At 39.9% G+C, this 22,109-nt stretch overlaps 1 protein-coding gene across 3 annotated transcripts in view; it reads left to right on the top strand.

Moving 5' to 3' along the window:
• Positions 1–17,433, top strand: part of THEMIS (thymocyte selection associated) — an 81,264-nt gene extending 63,831 nt beyond the window's left edge. For 2 of the 3 annotated variants that reach the window (XM_042017312.1, XM_042017310.1), the window contains 3 exons: positions 928–1,081; positions 10,947–11,085; positions 15,320–17,433. In XM_042017312.1, the coding sequence (XP_041873246.1) occupies positions 928–1,081; positions 10,947–11,085; positions 15,320–15,329 (303 nt within the window). In that variant the 3' untranslated portion in view covers positions 15,330–17,433. Of the gene's footprint in view, positions 1–927; positions 1,082–10,946; positions 11,090–15,319 lie in introns of those variants that run through there. The other variant, XM_042017311.1, reaches the window with a different exon arrangement.
• Positions 17,434–22,109: the final 4,676 nt, after the last annotated feature.

Raw genomic sequence — 22,109 nt, 5'->3', positions numbered from 1 at the left:
GCAAATTGTGGGTTGATTCTGAAAAGATCAGATTCTATTACTGTGTAGCTACTGTCAGATTTACCAACATGACCTTATCTCTTTGAATAGGGTGGGCTTTGTCATAGCTAAGGAAAAAATCTGCATTTGATTTTGAATGGAAAATCTATACTGATTATTTCTTAAAATATATAACCCGGTATAATGATTGCAATTGGTCTGTACCTACACTGCAGCTACTGTAGAGCTTCACCAAAGATATATTTTTGACACTTTTAATTGACTGTGACTTACACAGCTAAAATATACATATTTGACTGAATATATTTGTGACATAAATACCTCAGAATTAAAAATAAAGCAACATAATTATGGAAAGGTGTTTATGAAGCTTGAATTTCAAGGGATGCAAGTATTGCAGCCATATAACATACTTTTTCCAATGTAATAAAATTATAATTAATAACTCCATAATTGTCAGTTCCCATCATCTAACTATACTATGCTATGAATGTTACTGGGTAAGTGTAATTGAAATGTCAGACTTTATATGAATTTGTGATGTAATATATAACAGAACACATTAAATGAAGAATCGATACAATAAAAATAGTTAATCAGAAAGTGATCTGAATCAACCAAAAGGGATTCATAAATCTCCTTTGCTTGTGTGACTCCATATAGCCAAAAATAAAAAGGAAAAGAAAGACTGGAAATGTGTTTTAGAGGTAATCTCTTCACCTAGAGTGCCTCCTGGTCATGTTATTTTGTGATGTACATGCCTGAAAGACAAGCTCTGTGGTAAATGTCATTGTTGATTTTGACAAACAGAAAGATCTGTAGTTAAAACTCACAGAAATAAGCCAAAGAATGTTGCTCTTGCATGTCACATCAGTTTGGAATAAGAATTTACATGGAAAGTTAATGTGCTGTTCTATGTAATTTCAGAATTTCTGCATAGACACCACCAAGAAATTGTGCTCAGACCAAGCTGCTGATGTTTTGGAATTGCAAGTTAGTTGTCAAAATGATTTGGTGCATCGTGAGAATCAGAAGGACATGACTGGGAAAGCTACACTGGTGGAAACCACTGTGATTAAAGGTCAGTTAAGCTTTATGGTTTGAGCTATTAACATAACAAAGCTTAACCCCAGCCCTGATGAAAACTTGACATACAGGAGTATCTTGTGTGATTTCACTTGGAATCTGTGGCTTAGTCAAAAAGGAATAAAAAGTGAACCTTTCTGTTCTTCCTGTATAAATGCCGTAAGGCAAATTCATCCAAGCTCTCAGCAGCAGCATGGTTATTAAACTCTGTTTGACACTGCAGCATGAATATTCAGTGGTTTTTAGGAACAGACAATTGGGAAACATGTGCCTTCCTTTTGCTTTAGAGTGATGCTTACACATAATCTCTTATTAAAAAAATACCAATCCCAAAATGTTTTAAGATGAGAATGCCATTTACATTAAAGATATGGAGATGTCTTCGACTCATATTTTTGTATTTTGAAGAAAAAAGTAGTTCTGAGCAGATTACTTGACTGATAATTTTTTTTAAAGTCTCCATTTGTTTGTGTTTCCCTTAATTTTGATAGATGGGTAGTTTTTCTACTTATCTTCCAAGTTTTTCCTTTTTTAGAAATGAACAGTACTGAAGTTGAAAAGCTAGATGATAAGAGGGCAAATCCAAACTCCATTTATGCTATATATTTCAACTTTGCAATTAATATATTAAAAAATTATTTCATTAATCTCTCAGTCACAGGTTATATTTGAAATATGAACACATCACATTAATTACAACACTGGAACATTTGGAAGACTAAACCACAAATATTCATCCTCACATCATTTGTTAACTGATAATTGATATCAATAGAAGAACTTCCGACGAAGTTTCTTTTTTTTTATCTTGTCATTCAGTGTGTAAGACACTTTAAAAGGATTGTTTATTTGAAACTATGTGTATTGAAACTTCTAAAAGCAACATAAACCACTTCTGTGGAGAAGAATTACAGTGTTGTGTTGAATACTTATTAATCCTTATTGCTGTGGAAATTGATTATTTGGGGACTAATTATTGAAAGTGATGTGGTTTAACCCCAGTCAGCAACCAAGCCTCAGACAGCTGCTTGCTCACTCCCCCACCAGCAGGATTAGGGAGAGAATTGGAAGGGCAAAAGCCAGAAACATTGTGGGTTGAGATAAAGACAGGGAAAACAAAATCCACTCCTACAAGCAAAGCAAAACAAGGAATTAATTCACTGCTTCCCATGGGCAGGCAGGTGTTCAGCCATCTCCAGGACAGCAGGGCCCTATCACGTGTAATGGTGATTTGGGAAGACAAATTCCATCAATCCAAATGCTCCCCCTTTCCTCCTTCTATGCTTTTAGTCAATTGGGGTCACCTGTCCTGGCTGTGTCTCCTCCCAACCTCCAGTGCACCTCCAGCTTCCTTTGCCAGCCATGGCAGTATGAGAAGCAGAAGAGGCTTTGGCTCTATGCAAGCCCTGCTCAGCAATAACAAAAATATCTCTGTATCAACCCTGTCTTCAGCACAAATCCAAACCAGCCCTGTACTAGTCACTGTGAATACAATTAATTCTGCCCCAGCAACAACCAGCATGGTATTTTGGTATTAGGAAGCTTTGAAATAAAATCCTAAATTTGTTATTTTGTAGCTTTGAAAAATCTCTTTTCAGGCTCTGTTTTGTCACTATTTAATGATTTGATTAGATTTTATAGGGGTAAATAGTGAAGCTTACATGTTGGCAGCTACAAAGGACAGTATCAGTTTAAACCCCACAAAAAAAAAGAAGTACCAACATAGGTTAATGGGGTACTATTTTTGTCAAGGGCACTTCCTGTAAATCACTGAGGCTTGACTTTAAAAACCATTGTCCATGCTACAGGGATTAATTAGATCACTTGCATGGGTTAGTCTCTGTGGCGTGAGGCAGACATGGGAAGCAGGGGGAACAAACTTGAAGGAAACATGACCAGAGCTTCTTTGATGGACAAGGCAGACCTAAAGCTTAGGCTGAGCACTGGCTTATTCACAAGCACAGAAGTCCATGCTTGAGGAGGTGCTTAACTTTGTTGGCCTATACTATTCATAGACAGACAAAGTCATCCAGGCTGAAGTCTCATAATGCCTTTATGGTGAAGAATCTTCAAATATTTTTCTGAACACAGCTGCTCAGTTTGTGTAGCAAGAAGTGATACCATACAGTCACTTCCTGTGCCTTTTACAGGAACTGTACAGTAGTTTCTAAACTGAGATCTGTTGGCTGAGAAAAGAAGTATGGAGCCACTGTTACTGAGGCTTCAGCTCAATAACAGGACTGCGAGGTCACTTAGTCTTTCCATTTTCCTATTGTGAGAGTATTTGTTACTGCTCGTGTTTCTTTTGTACCTGGGCACCACTGAGAAATGTCTGTCTCCATCTTCTTCATATCTTCCCATCAGGTATTGATACCCAGTGATAAGATCTCCCTGACCTGTCTCTTGACCAGGTTGAAGAGTCACAGCCCTCTCAGCCTCCCCTTCTATTTCAGATGCTGTTTCAGGCACTTGATCATATTCATGACCCTCTGCTGGACTTGCTCCAGAACATCCATGTCTCTCTTGTACAGGGAGCCAGCACTCCAGGTGTGCTCTCACCAGTACTGATCAGGGGCACAAGGACCTCTGCTGGCACCACTATGCCTAATGGAGCCCAGAATGTTGTTGGACTACCCTGACACAAGGACACATTGCTGGTGCATGGTCAGCTTGTCTTCCAGGGCCCCAGTGTCTTTCTCAGAAAAGCTGCTTTCCAGTTATTCAGCCTCTGCCTGTGTTGGTGCATGGGGTTATTCTTTCCCAGGTGCAGGGCCTTGCATTTTCCTTCACTGAACTTCATGAATGTCCTCTCTGCCCAGTTCTCCAGCCTGTTCAGGTCCCTTTGATGGCAGCACAACCTTCTCAGCTGCTTCTCCCAATGCAAACTTACTAAGGGAAGCTCGTTCCCATCGACTGTTCCATTAATGAATCACCATGTCTGTTGCAGACACCCAAACATCACTCATGTTGGTCTCTCCGTTAAATCCTGACCCAGGAAACTCTCAGAGGTCTCTTCAGCTGTCCCTAGGCAAAGGGCTGACTCTGTTACCATGGTACCAGCAAAATTTCTTCCTTCTCTTTCACTCTGCTTGCTAGCTCATGCTGTTTGTGGTTCTGGACACCAGAAAACAGACTTGGACTTTTTGCAACAGTTCCTGATTTGGACCTTCTTCTGAATATGTTTCAACACCATGGTGAAATGATGCAATATTGTTGACTGTCTCATCTGCTCTGCTGGAAGTCTGTCTGCCTTCTCTCTCTTTATTCACTCAGAGATAGTAACATGAGTCTTTTGTCCACTGCATTAAGCCTTATTTATAAACATTGATAAACCTTTTTCAGAATCTCAAAAAGTGCTTGATTTTTATTGCAATTTCTCAGTTTCTAGCACAACTCTTGTTTTTCTTAGCCAATTCTTCATTTGTTTTTAATTCCAAAACAATCTAATTGAGAAAAACACTTTTTCTAGGGACTTATTCAATTTTGAAAATGTCTTTTCTTAATTCTTCTTACTCTATTTCCTTTGGCCCTCCTTGCATCAAGATCCTACTGTTTGCTGTAACAACCCTTCTGAGAAAGCAGAGTTTATTTTTCTCCTAGTTGAGACTCACATGTCAGTAGTCAGTGTAGGCTGATGACTTAACTCCTCCTGCTTCCAGTAGACATACTTTTTTTAAACTTTAGCTCTCAATTAGGCTTATTTTCTTCCTATCTATTTCCATGAGTTTATGGCTGGAGACCTGTGTTTGCAGGTAGCTTTGGGTATATGACCAAGAGTATTAGAGGAAAGAAAATGGTGTTAGGACTGCTGAAGGCTTGCATGACCCTGGTACTGCAAGGATTCACAGCACTAACTCTTCCCACCTAGCTCAGTTCTTAGCCTGTATCTGATTCAAAAGCTCATCAATCACGTGTCTCCTGCCTCATTTCTCATGAATATTGCAATTAGTTAACTTGAAGTTCATCCTATTAACTGTATTGGCTTAGACTACTCACAGAACACCAGATAAAGAATAGATTTTGTTACTGAGGATTCCAAACAAACTCCTAGTACCTCTCTTTAGTATGCACATAGAAAATCACAGACTAGTATCATAATGATCCTTCTTTTGCAAGACTAGGGAATTGCTTCTTGTTTAATTGCCTTGGAGTATATCCCTTTACCAACTCTGTCCGAATTGGAGTGTAGTATGAGTTTGAGCTAGGCAGATGTAACCTAGTCCAAAGAACAGTGATGGATTATACCCTGACATACCCTAATGAATGTTAAAGGTTTTTCTGAAAGTTCTGTGTTAGTATAGTCCAAAATTATTTGGCTTGATTAAAATATAACTGCAGAATTTTACAGGAGATTGGATTAGATTGGATAACAGTTCTTCCTGGCCAGCCAAGGAATCCCCATGAGTCCACTGCTGCGTGCATCAAGCTTGCCTGTTCCAGAGGGTGTACTCTGCTCTGCTAATTCACAAGATAATGGATTAGAAAATATGTCAAGACTAATAACACAGACACACTCCTGTGGGTTTTGAGTGGGAGGAAATGCACCATTCACTGACTAATCTTTAAACTTCTACTGATGAATGTTAAGGCACCCTCCAAAACACCAACCTGTTTCAAATTCCTAATAAGGATGTTGAATCTGTACTCTCAAAAACCCCTCTACTTACAGAGACAATTGCTATTTCTTACCAAAGGCCAGATAGTTCCGAAAAGAAAAGCAACGTTTTTCTCTCCATTTTAGAGCCTCTATTGTCTTTCCTTACGGAGCTCGTGTTAATAAAGATAGGATTTATTATCCTTGTTTCTAAGAAATGGAACCTTTTTCATCTGTTGCAATTAAACCTGAAGAGGCCACTAAAGATATTATCTTATTTTCTTATATTTGACTGACTTTGAATTAATTAAAATGGTAGCAATATCTTCAGGATAATAACTCTCAACAGAAATCTGCTGTATCAGTTTTCATTTATCCTTGAAATTTGTTCTAAGAGGGGGTTCTATAACATTATGTAATCTTCTTGTTCATGGCATAGGTTTCTGGAATAGTTACAATCCGCAGCAAAACAGTGTTTATGCTGATTTTGTTTATTGATGTCAGGATATTTTAGGGAAGGTATTTATATATTCTGTCTTTAGGCACTTGATTTAGGAGGCTAGTGGGCTGGAGAAAGAAAAAGAGGGATGGGCCTTCTGTTTGTACTTTAGGATGTACATATGTCTACCAAATTTTCAAAGATGGTTTAAGAAATTTCTGCCCCTGGAGCTTGCTGTCCCATTAGTAAAGACAATACATTTGACCATGGCACTGTGCTCTAAAACAAATATTAAAATGAATTAGACATAATAACCCAAAAAACTTAAAGAAAAACCTAGAATTCTGAATTATTTTGAAAAAAGAGAAAAACTGCTTTTTTTTTTGGATGACATCACAGGGATTTTGTATTAGTGTTCTGAACTAGGTGCATGGGAATAAGCGGTATGAATTAGGAATCCTTTCCTGTAGGCATGTGAGACAACTCCCTCTAGCTTCCCCCCTCAGTTCAGCCTTTGACTAGGGCAAAACTGGTATTAGATTCTTTGGCTCCCATGGTCTTGTAATTTTCTTAAAAATAGAAAACAAAAAACTCTTTGTGTTTTTGGCTATAAACACAAAACTTATCCTTGGCTGACACATCTTCTGAGGTAAGTTTAAAAAAAGGCAAGAAAATTACTTAAAATACATGGAGATCATACTATTTCATTGGATGTGAGTACGCTCTTAGTAAATGATATTGAAATATTTTCAATCACCTTTGCCCTCAACCAAACTCTAACCTGTTTAATAGCAGGGGGAAGAAAGCATAGGCTCTGAATCCTTCTGATTTCACTGGTTTATTAGATACGACTGGTTTAAATTGCAGTAATATTCAGAGGTTTCAGGCAGGAGCTTAGGTGGCTGCAAGGAGGAGGTATGACAGTGTTATGTGTAGTTAAACTAAAGGGTACTTCATGTCAGTGCCCTCTCCCACTCTCCAGCAGTGCTGCCTGGCTCTGCTCCCCCAGTCCTGTGCAGAGCAACGCTTGAACATTTCTGATGGTGCCCTGAGCCCTGCTCTGCATCCTCTTGCAGGAATTTATGATGAGGTAAGAAATATGAGATTGTTTAAAACTTGTGGAAACCATTTCTGATCTGCAAGAGCTGCTGTTACACTGGGGATTTATTTTATATGAGGCAGTAGTGAAACAGTGGAAACTAGGTCTCAAAAAGTTCAATAAAACCAGCAAGATAGACTAGAAGAAAATATGATGAAGAAAAAAATTTAAAAGGACAGTGAAAGAGGTCAACAGTTGTTTCTTTCAAGAAAATTAAGATTTTTTTTAAAACATTAAGGTTAATCTTTTCCAAACAATAGGTTAGTAGATTCCAGACGGAGATAAATATTACCCTTACATTAAATGCAACCCTACAGTTTACGTAAAATATTTTGATCATGACACTTAACAGTTTTTGAAGATATGCTACATCATGAAATAATGGTTGATGGATATCAGCTCAAGGAATAGTCCATTAGTTTTATGGGCTCTAATTCTTCTATCACTGATCAGCTTTCAGCAGCACTCCCTAAGGAATTAGTTCTCATTAGCACTGGGGAACATCAGAACCAGTCTCACAGCTAATAAAATGCTGCTGTTCATAAAAATGCTTTTGTTTATGCATATACCTTCAGTTCTGTGCATTTTCACTAAGTGATGTGCAGAAATAAGGATGTGGCTCTACCATGTTGAGCTCATAATATTGTTATGCAGAATATTTCACAGCTACTTTTTTTGAGTTAGGCATAAATAAACAATAAATGCTGTGTGGTTGAGTGTTAATTTATGCAGCTTTAAAACTGATCTGAAATATTTACCAAAGCTATAAACCTGTGTTATGATCACACAGACAGAGGTATTTAGGTGTACAGCCTTGTATGTACATGAGTTGGGCCCTCCAGCAGTTGTTTCATTCAAGCAAGGGTCTTGATGGGTTGGGTCTCTTCTGTTGCCTACCTTTTGAAGAAGGGCAAAATGAAGAGTTATGACAAACATTTCTGACCTTGAAATTTGTGAAAAACAGCAAGTATATTCTGAGAAAAAGCCAACATATCTTACTCACTCAAGGATACTAGTGAAATTAATGGAAATTTTTAGTCTGTAGAGCACTATCCTTCCACTATAAAGGCAAATATAATTATACAAATTGTTCCAGGAAGAGCAGAATTAATGAAATTTGGTTTAATAAGTATTTAGGCCTGTTGTCCCCTACTGCTCCTCTCTGCCTTTCCTGATAATAACCAAAACTCTCCTTGTGATGTTCCTGTCAAAAGAAAAAGAGCAGGTCTGGAGCTATGTGTGTGTTGAGTGGCCAACAAATATGCACACACTGATTTATGCTGCTGTCTGCTGCCAAATGGAGTGGATAACAGCTGTGTTCTGCATGCTTCTCTTTCAATAGAGGAACTAATTCAACTCCAGCTTTTGTAACCACGGTGAGACTTCTGTCCCCTTTTCAAATCTGACTGAAATTGGCAGAAATAAACTTGTAAAAGTACTGAAAAGATTGATGGATGGATGGACAGCACGATGACATAAGCATTATTTTCTTGGCAGGCTGAGATGGCCTATCCTATTCGGGAATTCAATGTTGAGGCTAATAGATTTTTTTTTCAAATAGGGAAGAAAATTGCATTGATTTCAATGTTCAGAATTCCCCTGGGATTTTTCAGCTTGTCTCATTCATTACTTAATGCTTTATTGAAGTGTATATATATACATTTCAAAAGGCACCCTGAACAGGTTTGGGACTGAGGACAGCTGTGATTTAGTCGGGCCTGATGACATCAACATTCTTTCTCCTTGAGCTGTCTTGCTTAGAAGCATATCATTTTGTTTACATGTGTTTGGGAAAGAAGAAAACCTGGCTATGCCATCCATGAGCAATCTGTACCTTATATCCCTATTAGCAAGTCTAAAGTGCACAAACAATATTTCCCTTGCTGAATCACGGGGATTAGCTTATTCTTGCAGTGCCTGTTTTATTCATTAGTTTACTTTTACTGATATCAAGCACAGCCAAATTGCAAATGAACTACAAACCAGGAAATGTTTATTAACAAGATAGTGGCCACATGTGCAAGTGAGACCTTCAATGCATTTCTAATCATATCCTTGGGGTTTTGGTTTTGCTTTTTTTTTACCTTTTGATGCTCAGATCTGGAAATACTTTGCTAATTCAGTAGTGGGGGACTTGTGGGTATGTGGGTTTAGGATAGACTCTACACTGGTGTGATCAGACAGATACTTGATTAACTTAATATTTATTTCCAGCCTTAGAAAACCTATAAAGGAAAGGATCACACCCTCACAAAGAAATTACTACTACCCAGTTTTCAGGGAGAGACACCTCAGTCATGGAGAGCCTTAGGAGGAACACAAGTGGGATTTGGAGACTGCAGAGAAATGATAGAATTATTCTCTTGGTGAAGGGGCACGTGGTGGTTGCAATAGTAAGTCTGGGAGGATTCTTTTTTGAGAAATTTGGCCTCATAAAGAAGAACCTTTTTGACAAACATGGCTTGCTGGGAGGTCAGAGAGTACACTGTAGTAGGTTGTTTCAAGTTGTGTCCTAGAAAATTAATCAACCAGGAACAGCTGTACCCACAGCAGTGTTTCACACTGGTTTGCAATTTCAGGTGAAAGTTTTGGCTTTAAAAACACAGTATCTTCTCAGCTCCATTACCTATGAGCCTTCCTGATAAACTCTAAGGGTGATTTGCTCTTGGCAGGGAACTTGTGATGATATCACTACCATCATCTCAGGTCTAGCTGATCCTATTGTGACCTGGCTCTTGCCCACCACAGGCTGGGCTAAGGGATGGGGCAGCTCTGAAGCGGTGAAACGGGGTGCTCACTGAACAATCCTTATGGGGCTCAGTTCCATGAGACCAATGGTCCCATGTGTCTTGCAGAGCTTCCTCTAACCTCAGGGAAGTGGTGAACCACCCAAGGAGGGGAGGAGACCCTGGGGCCTCTTGGCAGCAGCCTGAGTCATGGTGAGATCTAAAGTGAAGATGTTACTGTGCCCAGATGCAGAGCAGAGCCTGCCCCAGCTCTTGAGCTGCTAAGAGGCTTCCAGTGAGGGTGTCTGCTCTTGTGGGAAAACACTGCTGCTTTCTGAAAGGTTTGTCCTCAGTGCTGCTTCAGGCTAGTCTAGGTGGATGTAAAGAAATGCACTTCAAAACTTTTTCATTTTAACCTCATGTCATTCTCAAGTCTGTGTTTCTGTTATATCACCTTTTAAAGTAGAAGCAACTGGAGGTTCTGAGTCTAGGAAATCCCAAGGTAACACCATGGTTTCCTAACTGCAGGGGCTCCTCTTGTCAGGCAATGGAACACAAAAGCATGGGAGCACATCTGTAATAAGGATGGTACGTGCAACTCATGGCAAGTAGATTGCTCTTCTCTTGATATGGTCAGATAATTTTATCTGCCTGCTTTTATGCTGTTAGTGATTGCACCATTTAAACCTTTTAACAAACTCTGAAGTTATCCATGCATAGACAGCAAGGAGTGGTCAACTTAGAGGTACAAGCCTGTGCAAAAACTGAAATAGGAATTCTTGAGTGAAGACTCTCTTGCAAAATGCTCAGCTCATTTTCATTCCATCACAGATACTGTTCAGGAACTTAAGTCATTTAAGATCTCTGAAAAACATAAAAGTGAGGAGAACATTGGGTTTTTTTGCTTTTATGGTAGTCTTTTTGAATTGTACTATTTTATCTTTTCCAGGACAAGGGCAGAATCTTCCATTTCCTTACAGTTAATTTTTGCTAATTTTTCAGATCTAGCAAGAAACTATGAGGCAGAAGACGAAGAAGAGCATGACTACAGCTATATTGATGAAAAGATAATTGAAAACATAAGAGAAGTATTTCATGACACCAGCATTAGAAATAAGCACGCCCTCTCCAGAGGAAGAAGGTGAGTGTAAACTATGATCACTTGTGGATGCAAACAAGTGCAGGCAGAGTGATTTTTCAGACTGGCTGGTAACCTTCACTTCCCAAAACAAGAGAGGTTTTCCCCTGGAGCTGCTGCTGTTGCTGCAAATGTCCTGTAAGGCAAGAAAGGTTCCCCTGAGCTGCCACCCATGACCCCCAGTCACTCTTAGCTGTGTCACCTTTGTTAAAGGAGTACCTATCATTGTTCTGGGGATAGAAGTGCACAGGCATTTTCCCAGTTTGTGGCAGTTTACTCTAAAACTATAGTACTCTGAATGCAGCCCTTTTCCTCTTTTTGAAAGTGGATGCCTTGTTGTGCATGACTAAGATTTGTTGCTTTAAAAGCTTTCAGGCATTATCTGTGTTTTCATTAAATCTGCAAGGTTCTGCTCTGGCAGTCTGCAGTGACTTTAAGTGCCAGTGAAGACGGCTTTTGCTTGTAAAAATCTCTAGGTCTCATTTCCAGCTAAAAACAGATGAGAATTTTTCTAGATATGAGTGAAACTGTGGTCCCAGTTCTTTTCGCTCATAGCTGAACCGTCTATGGATTTCACTTGATGCTGTTAAATTGCTTCTTTTGTGAAGAGAAACCCACGAAAACACAAAAAAAAAAGTGAAATGTTGTGTTTCAGAGATTTAAAAAAATATTTTATTATTAAATATTTTATTTTAAAATGTACTTTGTGTTTATTTTTAAATTATGTGTAGTGTTCATACTGTATTTGAGTTCAGCAACATAGTGAATCTGAAATAAGCTGTTATTTTTTCTGAAATGCTCAAACGCCTCAGAAAAATGATATCCAGGGCAGTGTGTGGATGGATGAGGCCATCTCTTCTCCTGCTCACAGACACAAAGACTCCAAAGTTACAGAAAAGACTAAAAATGAAACTAAGTAGGACATTTCACATAACAGATTTCTTCCTCAGCTCACATGCTTTTGAGGGTGGGGTCTTGCTCTACCGTGTCAAGAAGATGGGAAAGAGAGAACTGAGCTCTCTTCCGACTAAAATATCCCCTCTGACCACAGGCATTAAGGGAAAAGTGTGCTTTCAAGAAACAACACCAGCTTAGAGGATCAGCATCTCTTTATACTACTTACTGTTGTAACATCGGTTCCCCTGAGTCTTTATCCACCTGCCCTTTAAATTCCCCGTCAATGGAGGCAACGTTTCACTTTATTAGTGTCCTCTTGGAGGGTTCTAGCAAAACGTGAAAGAAAAGGGCCATTGCTACCTTGAGGGAGATCACTCTCTTTGGATAATCTTTGGTTTATAAGCAATGACATAAGCAATTTTCCTTAATGGCTGACAGATGTATCCACTCTCTGCAATCATTAGCTAGCCAAGGAGCATGTGTCTCCTCCAGCCTGCTGGTCTCCCCCAGCTATCAGAAATCTCCATTGTGGCTTTTTTCTAGCACGTAAAGTTTCTATCAAGATTCCACAGTTGCACTTGTGAGCATTTTGAGAAATATGGATTTGACATGGGCATATGAAATTAACCTTTAATACAGGCAAAAGTCTTATAAAATACGTAGCCAGATAAAATAACCAAATTAGCTGGTTTAGGCTTATATATAGGATAATATTGCACCAAAATATGTTGTCTCTTTCACCTGTGTCAAATACCTAACATCTGATCATTATTGTTCTTGAAGAATTCCTCAGTTAACCATTTCCCACCCACAGTCTCTCCTTTCCTCAGGACATTTGTGCCATTTATTAATATCTACTTTTAATTATTTCGTATATATGACTTATCAAAATTAAGTCTATTGATCCAAATTACTTTTAAATATAATTTTTAGGAGGAAAAGTAGTTTTAATGAAATACAGAAGTAAGCCTCAGCAGTCAGGCCTACCTTAAAAAAAGCAATATTTATTATTTGCAGTGTTTCAGCAGTGTCCCCCTCAAAATCTTTCCACAATCAGGGCTGAAGCATGCCAGGATGACACTAATAAAGAGCTAGTCCTCACCCTAAGCAGGAGGCAGAAAGAAAGAACAGAGAGTTGTCTCCGGTCATTGCTATGTTAATTTTGATAGAATAAATGTGCCCAGAGGGTCAATGATGTTAACATGACCTCATCACTCCAGAACAGCAAGCAATTAAGCAAGGGACTTCACTACAGATGCCTGAGCTTGCTGTAGCAACAATCATTATTAACATATTTTAACCTTCCATTAAATATTCAAGAGAAAGTTAGAAAAAAACCCCACACCACCCTGGAAGCATTTAAAATGTGTGGCTTTCTTTTCAGCAAGACAAGTTTCTCTCCTTTTACTGCCATGAGTTGTTTCTGCTTTTTCAATGATGAAAGCCCTCAGTTTGACAGTCTTTTGGATGGTATTACAAATGTCAACAGTGGCTTTTCTTGGTGTGAGAAAATGGGAAAATAGAAGGTCCATTGCAACCACTGAATTGGAATAACTCTGGTGCTGCTGTAATGTTTCCTCCTACATCCCTGCAAACAAAAATGAGACGGAGGCATGCAGGAACAGGAACAGCAACAAAAATAAAACTTCAGCAAAACCAGAGAAGGCAGATTCTGTCTCCAGTACTGATAGCTGCGTGTAACTCATGGCTGGAAAAGGACAGAAACAACATGGTCCAGCCACCTGGAGAGCTGAAAATGAGTACTGCTGTCAGGCTGTTCCAGGACGTTGCTTCCTGGACTTGAACTGCACACAAGTGCCTGAAAAGGAATGGTCTCAGCTGACTAAGCTTCTGTGCTTATTAAATAGGACACAAAAAAAGGGAAAAGTAGAAAAGAGAGAAATGCAGCAATGAATGAAAAAGCTACACAGCTATGTTTTCCTCTTCTCATTAACTCAACAGTTAAGGCAGTTTTGTTTGGACAAAGTAGTTTTCTTTATTTTCAATTTGTACCGATTTTTTTTTGAGTAATTGTATGAAACAGATTAAGCCGCAAGTTTTTTCTTTATTTTTACCTTGGTTATGCTGAGGTGCAGGTTCCCTCATATTCGAAATGTAGAGACAGTACTTCAAATGAAAATCACCCTTTCTGACCCCAGCACATCTTCATTAATCCTTTTGTACGGTTTTTCTAGGACATTTCTCTGGCATTGTCATGCCACTGACCCTCTGAGCGAGCAGTTTCTTTCGTAGAAAAGCCTCTGGGTGAAAGGCTGAGGCAAACTTTGTAACCTTGGGTATACTGGAGTGAGGAACCCAAATCCATGACTGTAGCTGTGTGTTCTCAGCAGTTCTGAAAGTCCTCTTCCTAACTGACTTCCAGTGCCCCCTTTGGGGGGCATCATCTACCTTGCTAATTTTCATGGTTAGATAATTTTTCAGCTGCCTGCTTTTTTCACTTTTCTCTAATATGAGAAGTGAAGCTTTTTTCCAGGTTGCAATCAATGGTGATTACAGAAAGAAGAAAGAGTCGAGATGGGGCAAATAAATAGTGCGCTGCTCTAAGAGCTGCAAACCTTGGCTTTGACTCAGACAGGGCTTCAAAGAACCTGTCTCAAAGCACTGGTAGGTTCAGAGACCCTAAGGGCAGGGAGGACTACCGTGATTATCTAGATGTTCTTACTCAAACAAGCCCTACCATTCCCCCACAGGGCAGATTCAAACGTTTTTATAGTTGGCAGAGCTGGGAACACAGCCCACTGGTGATGTCTGGTACACTGGCATATTGCCATTAAATATTAATTAAATTATTAATTAACTTCGCTTCAGGCCAGCAGCTCTGTTACATCAGTTACAGGTCACATCCCTTGGAAAACCTCTCCCCAAGAGGAAGGTATCTCTTCTCCTTGTCTGCCAGACCAGAATATGATGCAGGAGGCATGATGGTTGTAATCCCACTGGAGATACACTGGGAAAACTTTTTGCTGGAGTCACAGTTTATACTGACTGAATGTGCTCTTCTGCCTGGTGTAGGTTAAATATTTCCCTAAACTGCATAAGCTATACCAGTAAAAGAAAAATTTACTGGTATGAGTTTCACATACTTAAGCAAAGTTGCTGGCATAGCTGTGTTGGAGTCATATATTAGCTTTATTTTTGTTGTAGTCTTTGGATTGCTGGTGTAATTGTACTGACAAACCATTTTATGGTACAGACAAGCCCTAACTCGCAGCCATTAATTTGACTCAAGAGCTCGTTCACCTGTACTCCCTGTGCAATTTTTAAATCCAAATGTAAATTTTCCCATTTCACCCTGTCATTTTGTTTTGTTTGTTTTCAGAGACATCTGAAGGAAAAAAATTCTGAGATTAACTGGATGCAAGTAGGAAGCTGTGTCCTTCCACTTCAAGATTGACCGCAACTGTATGAAAAAGCTGCTCATGAAAGTGTCCTTCTTGTCTCATGAAGAGCATACAAGGCTGTAATTTAGCTATAATAATCCCCTGTGAAACTAAACTGCTTACTTGTCCTAAATAAGAAGTCAAAGCAGCTAATGCCTCATGACCCTTTGAAGGGACAAATTTCTTCTGTACATATTTATAAATGAATTCAGAGAACGATGCCAAGTCCAGTCCTTCATTCTTATTGCACCTGAAATTCTGGTTATTTCCTGAACCTCTGTAGGGCATATACAAAAGGAACATCCCTAAGTGAAACAGTTGCATGGTTGTTTCCTTTAGGTTTTGGTTGTGGGGGTTTTCTTTGAGAAGGAAATGGTAATTTCCTTCTCAAAGAAATCCTTCAAAATCAAAGGATTGTCTAAGGTGAACATTCATTTCTTTTAGCCAGTCTTACCTGCTTCAGTTTAAGGCTCAAAACTGGAAATGAGCAGATTCTGCCACTTTTTCACATGATGAAAAAGGTAAGTAGTATGGTTGCACAACATGTAATTTGCCCTGGAAAGCAATGCCACTCCTCTCACAAGGCCCAGGAGTGCCATCTCCATAACCCCTTGCACAGCTAATATCTAGAATCACTCTAAAGCTATTATATTCAGCAGCTTGCTGGAAAAGCGGCCAGGAAGGGTAGACAGAAGCTGGATCTGAAAGATTGGTGTCCATGCCAGCCCTCCAAACTGAGAAAAAAGCACATGCTGCCCTCTTTAAGAGGTCTGAGAAAAGCAGTGCTGAAGAACTTCACCTACACTTTGTGGTACCTTGTGTTCTCACACAAGATTTGGGGAAGAGGCAGAGGCCTCTCTGTACCACCAGTGGATGGCCAATGCCACCCCACCAAAAAGAGGGCACAGAAAGGGCAGCACGGTCTCTTCTCCTGTCTTAAACTAAAAAAGTGCTTGTTTTGAATAATTTTGTTTTACTTTATCCTTTGGAAAATGAAAAATGAGAGCCAAAAGTTTACATGGTATCTGAAAGGATCCAAAACCTTCTTGGCTCAGATGGAGAGAACTCCTTTTGTATCCTGCCCCTGGCATGTGAGGACAGAGCAGGGGCAGGGAGAGCCTCTGTTTACATGGATGAGCATCTCACTGGCTTGGTAATGAGCATGTAATTGATGCTGACATTAGACCTCCTGTATTTCTGTCTAGGACAGATGTGTGCAAACATGTAAGTTGCACAGTTAGGGTGTGCTTAACATCTTTGGGTGGCACTGGACCTAGTCCTTGTGCTCTGCCAAAGTGAGTCTGATATCCATAACTTGTGGCATTTAAGAACTGGGCAGCTCATGCATAGTGAGTGCTGTGTACTCAAAAGTGTTAGATCTAGGACAGGTACACTGCCCTCTGGCAGTGATTTGACTTTCAGGGAAAACTGTCAAGAACTGATGTGTAAACACACAGTTGATGTGCCAAGGGTTTCCAGACTCAACAGCAGCTTGATCAGAGTGGCATATCCAGAATTCAGCAGGGTGGAGAAAGGGAATGTGTTTAGAAAGCCTGGACCATACCCTGGTTTTAGTTCTATTGAGGAGTTAATAAGCAAAAACTCCAAAAATGCGTTAGTATACTTCAAAGCAAAACTCTTTTCAAGCAGACAGTAGTGTCTTCAGTTTTGTCTATTAAAATTCTACTGAATGATTAATTTCACTAATGTAAATTAATTTAGGATTTCTTAATATTGTCTCACATCAATTTATTCAAGATAAATGTTCATCCTCATTAAAATCAGTTACAATTTAAGTATTAAGAATATCACTCAGAGTACTTTGATTCCATGCATATGTAGCATACAATGTTTTGCATATCACTGGTTAATATGGCTTGCAGGTGTGTACAAAAATGGCTGGCACATCACTTGTGGGTATTTTAAATACATATTGAGCATTTTTTAAAAAAACCAACCCTGTATTTATCTTTTGGCAGCTCAAAAGAGCCCCATTTGTTTTGGCACAATTGCAGCCTGGCATTTCAATAAAATAAATTTGTTGTGTATTTTACTGATTTTTTTTTTCTTTTTTTTTTACTACTGAATGTGATGTTGTGATCTGCTGGATTTCTGAAAGGTATGATATGTTACTACCATGATTTCCTTCACTGAAGTACCAGGTTTCTACAGAAGAAAGGAGGAGAGGAAAGCCAACAGCCTTCTGGGCTGCAGTGGCAGACCGTGCCAGCAGGTTGAGGGAGGTGACTCCTCTCTCTGCTCAACATTGAGGCCACATCTGGCCTACTGTGTCAGCTCTGGGCTCCCCGGTGCAAGAAAGGTGTGGACATACTGCAGTGAGTCCAACAAACGCCCATGAGGATGACTGAGGACATGAAATGTCTGACATACAAGGAGAAGCTGAGACAGCCTAGAAAAAACAAGGTGCTCTCTAGTTTCCCTAAGTGCTAGAATGGGTGTGAACAAAGTGAGATGCAGTAGTTTTCCCAACAAACCTAGGATTCTTTCAGATATTCTACATCAGCATTTGGGATCTAGTGAAAAAAACCCAAAGGTTTATCAGCCCTTTTTGAAAATTCTTCCATTTAAAATACTTCCAAAGAAGCAATTTCTCTTCTTTGCATAGATCCTGTCACATAAGGAGTCTGGTTCTGACACCCTTGTCATGTGCTGCAATCCTGTCTTCTATATTCAGCCTCACTGAGTTGATTGAGTTAGTTTCATTCTTCTGAGTAAAGGTGGCAGTTTATGAACTCTGTAAATATATTAGTAGCAGAGATGTCTCCCACATCTTTTCCTCTGGCACATGAGCCAACATCATGTCCTATGACAGAAATGGGAACTATCCTGTCTGTTCAGTTTTCACAACACAGCAGGACAGTGCCATTTGCATTCAGTTCTGGATGGAAGAGAGGATGTGTGCTGTCTTGTGCTGTGATGAAAGGACATCCAGCCTTGCTAGGGAAAGCAGAGGGGAAGGAGGAAGCATGAAGTAAGATCCTAATAAAAGGTTTGTGTTCAATATTAAAGACTTAATAAGTATTCTGATTCCCTTATGGCATACAGATGACCACAGTGATTTCATACTGTTTGCTAACACATGTTTGACAAAGCTATAATGTCATGGCAATCCTTGAGGGACATGATTATCACCCCCAGACATTAATGCTCAAGAAGACTGCATTCAGGAAGGAAAAGCCATTTTTAGCTGAACACAGACCACAATTGCTATGCCTGAAGAGAATACACGTGTATTTAAATAATAAGATATTTGCTTTGCAAAAGATTGGCATAAGCTTTTGCACAGGCTTGTTAGCTTAAAGGCTTATCTCTTTTAATGTTAAGAAGTATTTCTAGTGTGTTCTCACTGAGGTCCTGATCAGAAGCAGCTGCTTCCACAGCACTCCATGTGTGCATAAGCCCTTAGTGAGACAGCATTTTCTGTTTGGATGATCAACATGCACATTTTTTTATATAGCCAGCCTTTGTGCCTGGGAAGATAGAAAGAATCTTCTCCCTGCATTCTCCTTTAAATGCCAAAAGCTCTTTTGTTTAAATGACAGGTGTCACAGGAACTCTTATCTACCACAAAGCTCCCAATAAAAAGCCACTTGTTATCTCTTCACTTAACACATATATCTTTCCTAGTCCTCCTAAGACTGTCCAAGTGTTTTCCTTACATTTTTACACTTTGATGCACCTTTACCTTGTTAACGTTCATCTTCCTGACACCATGTTAAAACTGATAGTCTACGAAGAGAAGGTTCTCTTGCTTCTACTTCATATATTAGTCACAGGTTTTGCTGTTTGTTTTATTAATTTTCCTCCCTTGTTTTCTTAATGTATCAGTGTGCTGGGAGTGTTCTTGTGCTTTGCAGTAATAGATCTCTTTGATAAACTTAATCTGTATTTTTTCTTCTGTTTTTGTACTTTCCAAGACAACCTTTCACAACTCTTTCTCTGGGACTGTTAAACCGTGTGGGCTTGATGTAAGTGCAGACTGCCAGCTGCTGGCAGGCTGAGTAGGAAGAGAGATTACCCTGCCTTTGCCTTGCTTTTGCTGCACTTGCCCCAGCCCATTGCTCCCAGCTCTGTCCAGAGTGGTGGTACCAGGATGGATAGCTCAGTCTGACCATTTTAATTTTCTCATGTAACTTTAAATTCCTCATATTTGTTAATATTTGTGCGTATGTGGAAACGGTTACATAGTGTCTCAAGGGGCTGATGCCAGCAGGATCTAAGAAATGCCTGTACATCCATGTGCCTTATCCTCATGTCCTCTGTGACACTGTCTGCAACAGTGCTGGCAGCCAGAGGCTCAGGCAAACCTCAGAAAACAGTAAGTCTTCCCAGGGCAGCCTCAGATGTTATAATCTTCCTTTCTTGCAAATACACCACTCCTTTGTAATTCCTCTGGTCCTCATGGTGCAGAGGAAGGGTCTGAGAGGGGCTCAGGATTGCCCCACTTGGGGCACTGCAGCTACTTTGCCAGCAAAAAGACTGTTTTCCTTTTTCCCTCTTATTTCAGTTGCCTGCTCTCCTAGGTTCGGTGATCACATCTGTTCATATTCTGGGACCTAATGTCACACAAAAGAAGAGGTAGAAAGAGCCTTTCTTTCTGAAATGACTTTACTAATCCAGGAGACTTGTTTATACTGCCACTATCTGTCCACCATACCTGCTGCAGCCATTTCCTGCAAACACACACACAAACAGTTCATGCAAATTTTCCCACAGCTACAAACAGTTTGCAGAAGGAAGTGAGAGACATTAAGGATTTTATTTTATTGCTCTTTCTGTCCTGGAGAGCTAGGCATGAATCAGTTAAAAATTATTTTTAAATTATCATGTTTTTCTAGTCATATTTTAAGTGGGTATAAATGCCTTTTAACAAATCTTTACGTGATTCTGCCTCCATTCCTCATCCTCTGAACCCCATTTTGAGTGACTGTCAATGCTTCCCAACAGAGCAGCCCTTTCTAGCTGGTGCAGTTAGGCAGGTCTGCAGCCCCAGGTTCTCCTACACCCTCCTAGGGATCCTTGGCAGCCCTGCCTGGGGCAGCACAGCAATTCATGCCACACACGTTGTTCTTAAAACACCTCATGGCCCATTGTGTCTCATTGTAGAAAAGAGAATTAAATATAAACTGAGCATAAGACTCAGATCTACAAGCATATTCATTTTCTTAAATTATATCAAAACCAGAGAGGCAACGTGCTCCTCCTGGAGTCACTGAGGTTAGGGTGAGGGAAATGTTATAACAGGTCTCAATCATCTTGAATCTCACTGCATTTGGTAGCAGGAACTGAAGGTCCACAGCTTCCAACACCCTGCAGAGAGAGTCAGGCAAAATGCCTTGGTCAGGAAAAGTAACTGAACAGTTTATGTTTGGGAAATGCAGGGTGTTTTTAATGTTGTACACAACATTTAGAGAATTTACATTACGTTAGTTTTGTTCCCTATCTGTCAGAGTCCAAATCTACATCTTCTGCTTCCCAACAAAACCTCCTATCTGCCACATTAGAGGCTGCCCTGGGCAAGAAGGTTTTTGCTCTTCCCTCCACACCTGGCAGGTGTGCTTTTTCCCACCAGAAAAAAAAGCACTTTGTTATTCGTTAGAGAGCATAGGTTGGAAAAGAATGCCTAATTCTGTACAGATTAGGGATTAAAGGGAAGGGAAAATGTAGAAGTCCAATTCCTGCTTGAAAGATAAAAGAGCCTTTTAGCATCTTTGCTAATTACTTCTTTGGGTATTGGCCCCATAATCTCCATGTCTTGATGTCTAAGAAAGCTAAAGAAGTCCCTGCTGACATCTGTTAGCAGTTCTGTGAAGACACAGGTACCTTTCCTAGAGAAGGACAAGGTTGCCATTCCACTTACGGAAGAAAAGGTGGAGAGGTCAGCCCTTACATATTTCTGTGATGTAAGTTTAGGACAGTATTTGGTAAGGCACAGGTCCATTTTGCAAGAGCAGCTGTATGCCCAGTTGCAAATACATAGACAAGGAGCAGAACCTCACTTCTGACCATTCCTCAGAAATGTGATCACTCCCATAGCAAAGGCACTGAAAACTGCACAGCTCTCAGAAACAAGGAACTGACCTGCCTAAAATGAGCTGTGGAGGGGGGACTGCACAGTATTCGGAACTATTGTCCAATTTTGAGGATGGACAGGCTCTTTTCTGGTGGGTTTTCATTCTCCCAAGTTCTCCCTTTTTCATGTATTACATTTCATTTCTAAACTTCCCTTCTTCACTCCCAAATGTTGTTTGTTCCAATCCCCTCAGGCTTGCTATTTGCAAGTGTGTACATAAGTTTAACTCCCTGGCTTTCCGGAGCCAGCTGTGGTTTGATTTTTTCAATAGCACCTCTGTCAAACAGAGGCTAGCCCTGTTTAATGCCAGGCATTCCTCAGTAAAGAGACCATATGTGCAAAAGTCATGAGAACAGAGCAGCAAACACCAGACCAATGCCTAATAGGAAGAACCCTTATGCTTCGGGAGTCCTTCTTGCTGGGCAAATCCCTGCTTAGGCAGCTGTCACCTTTTGCTAGCTCTTACCAGCAAGCAGGCTCCTTCAATGCTCTGCCATTCCTCTCCAGAGACATCCTACCACACCTCTACAGCTTTCTCTTGATGTTTTTCTCTCTGTTTAGTTTCTGATACTCAGATGTTTTCCTGCGAGAATGCATCTATTCTATTTCAAGATAACTGGCTCTGCTCTACTTGT

The sequence above is a fragment of the Corvus kubaryi genome, unplaced genomic scaffold (genome assembly GCF_017639235.1).
Source record: "Corvus kubaryi isolate FWS band 111438036 unplaced genomic scaffold, C.kubaryi_AGA036_p1.0 split3-73, whole genome shotgun sequence".
In the NCBI taxonomy this organism is placed as follows: Eukaryota; Metazoa; Chordata; class Aves; order Passeriformes; family Corvidae; genus Corvus; species Corvus kubaryi.
This window is presented reverse-complemented; position numbering and strand designations above follow the sequence as displayed.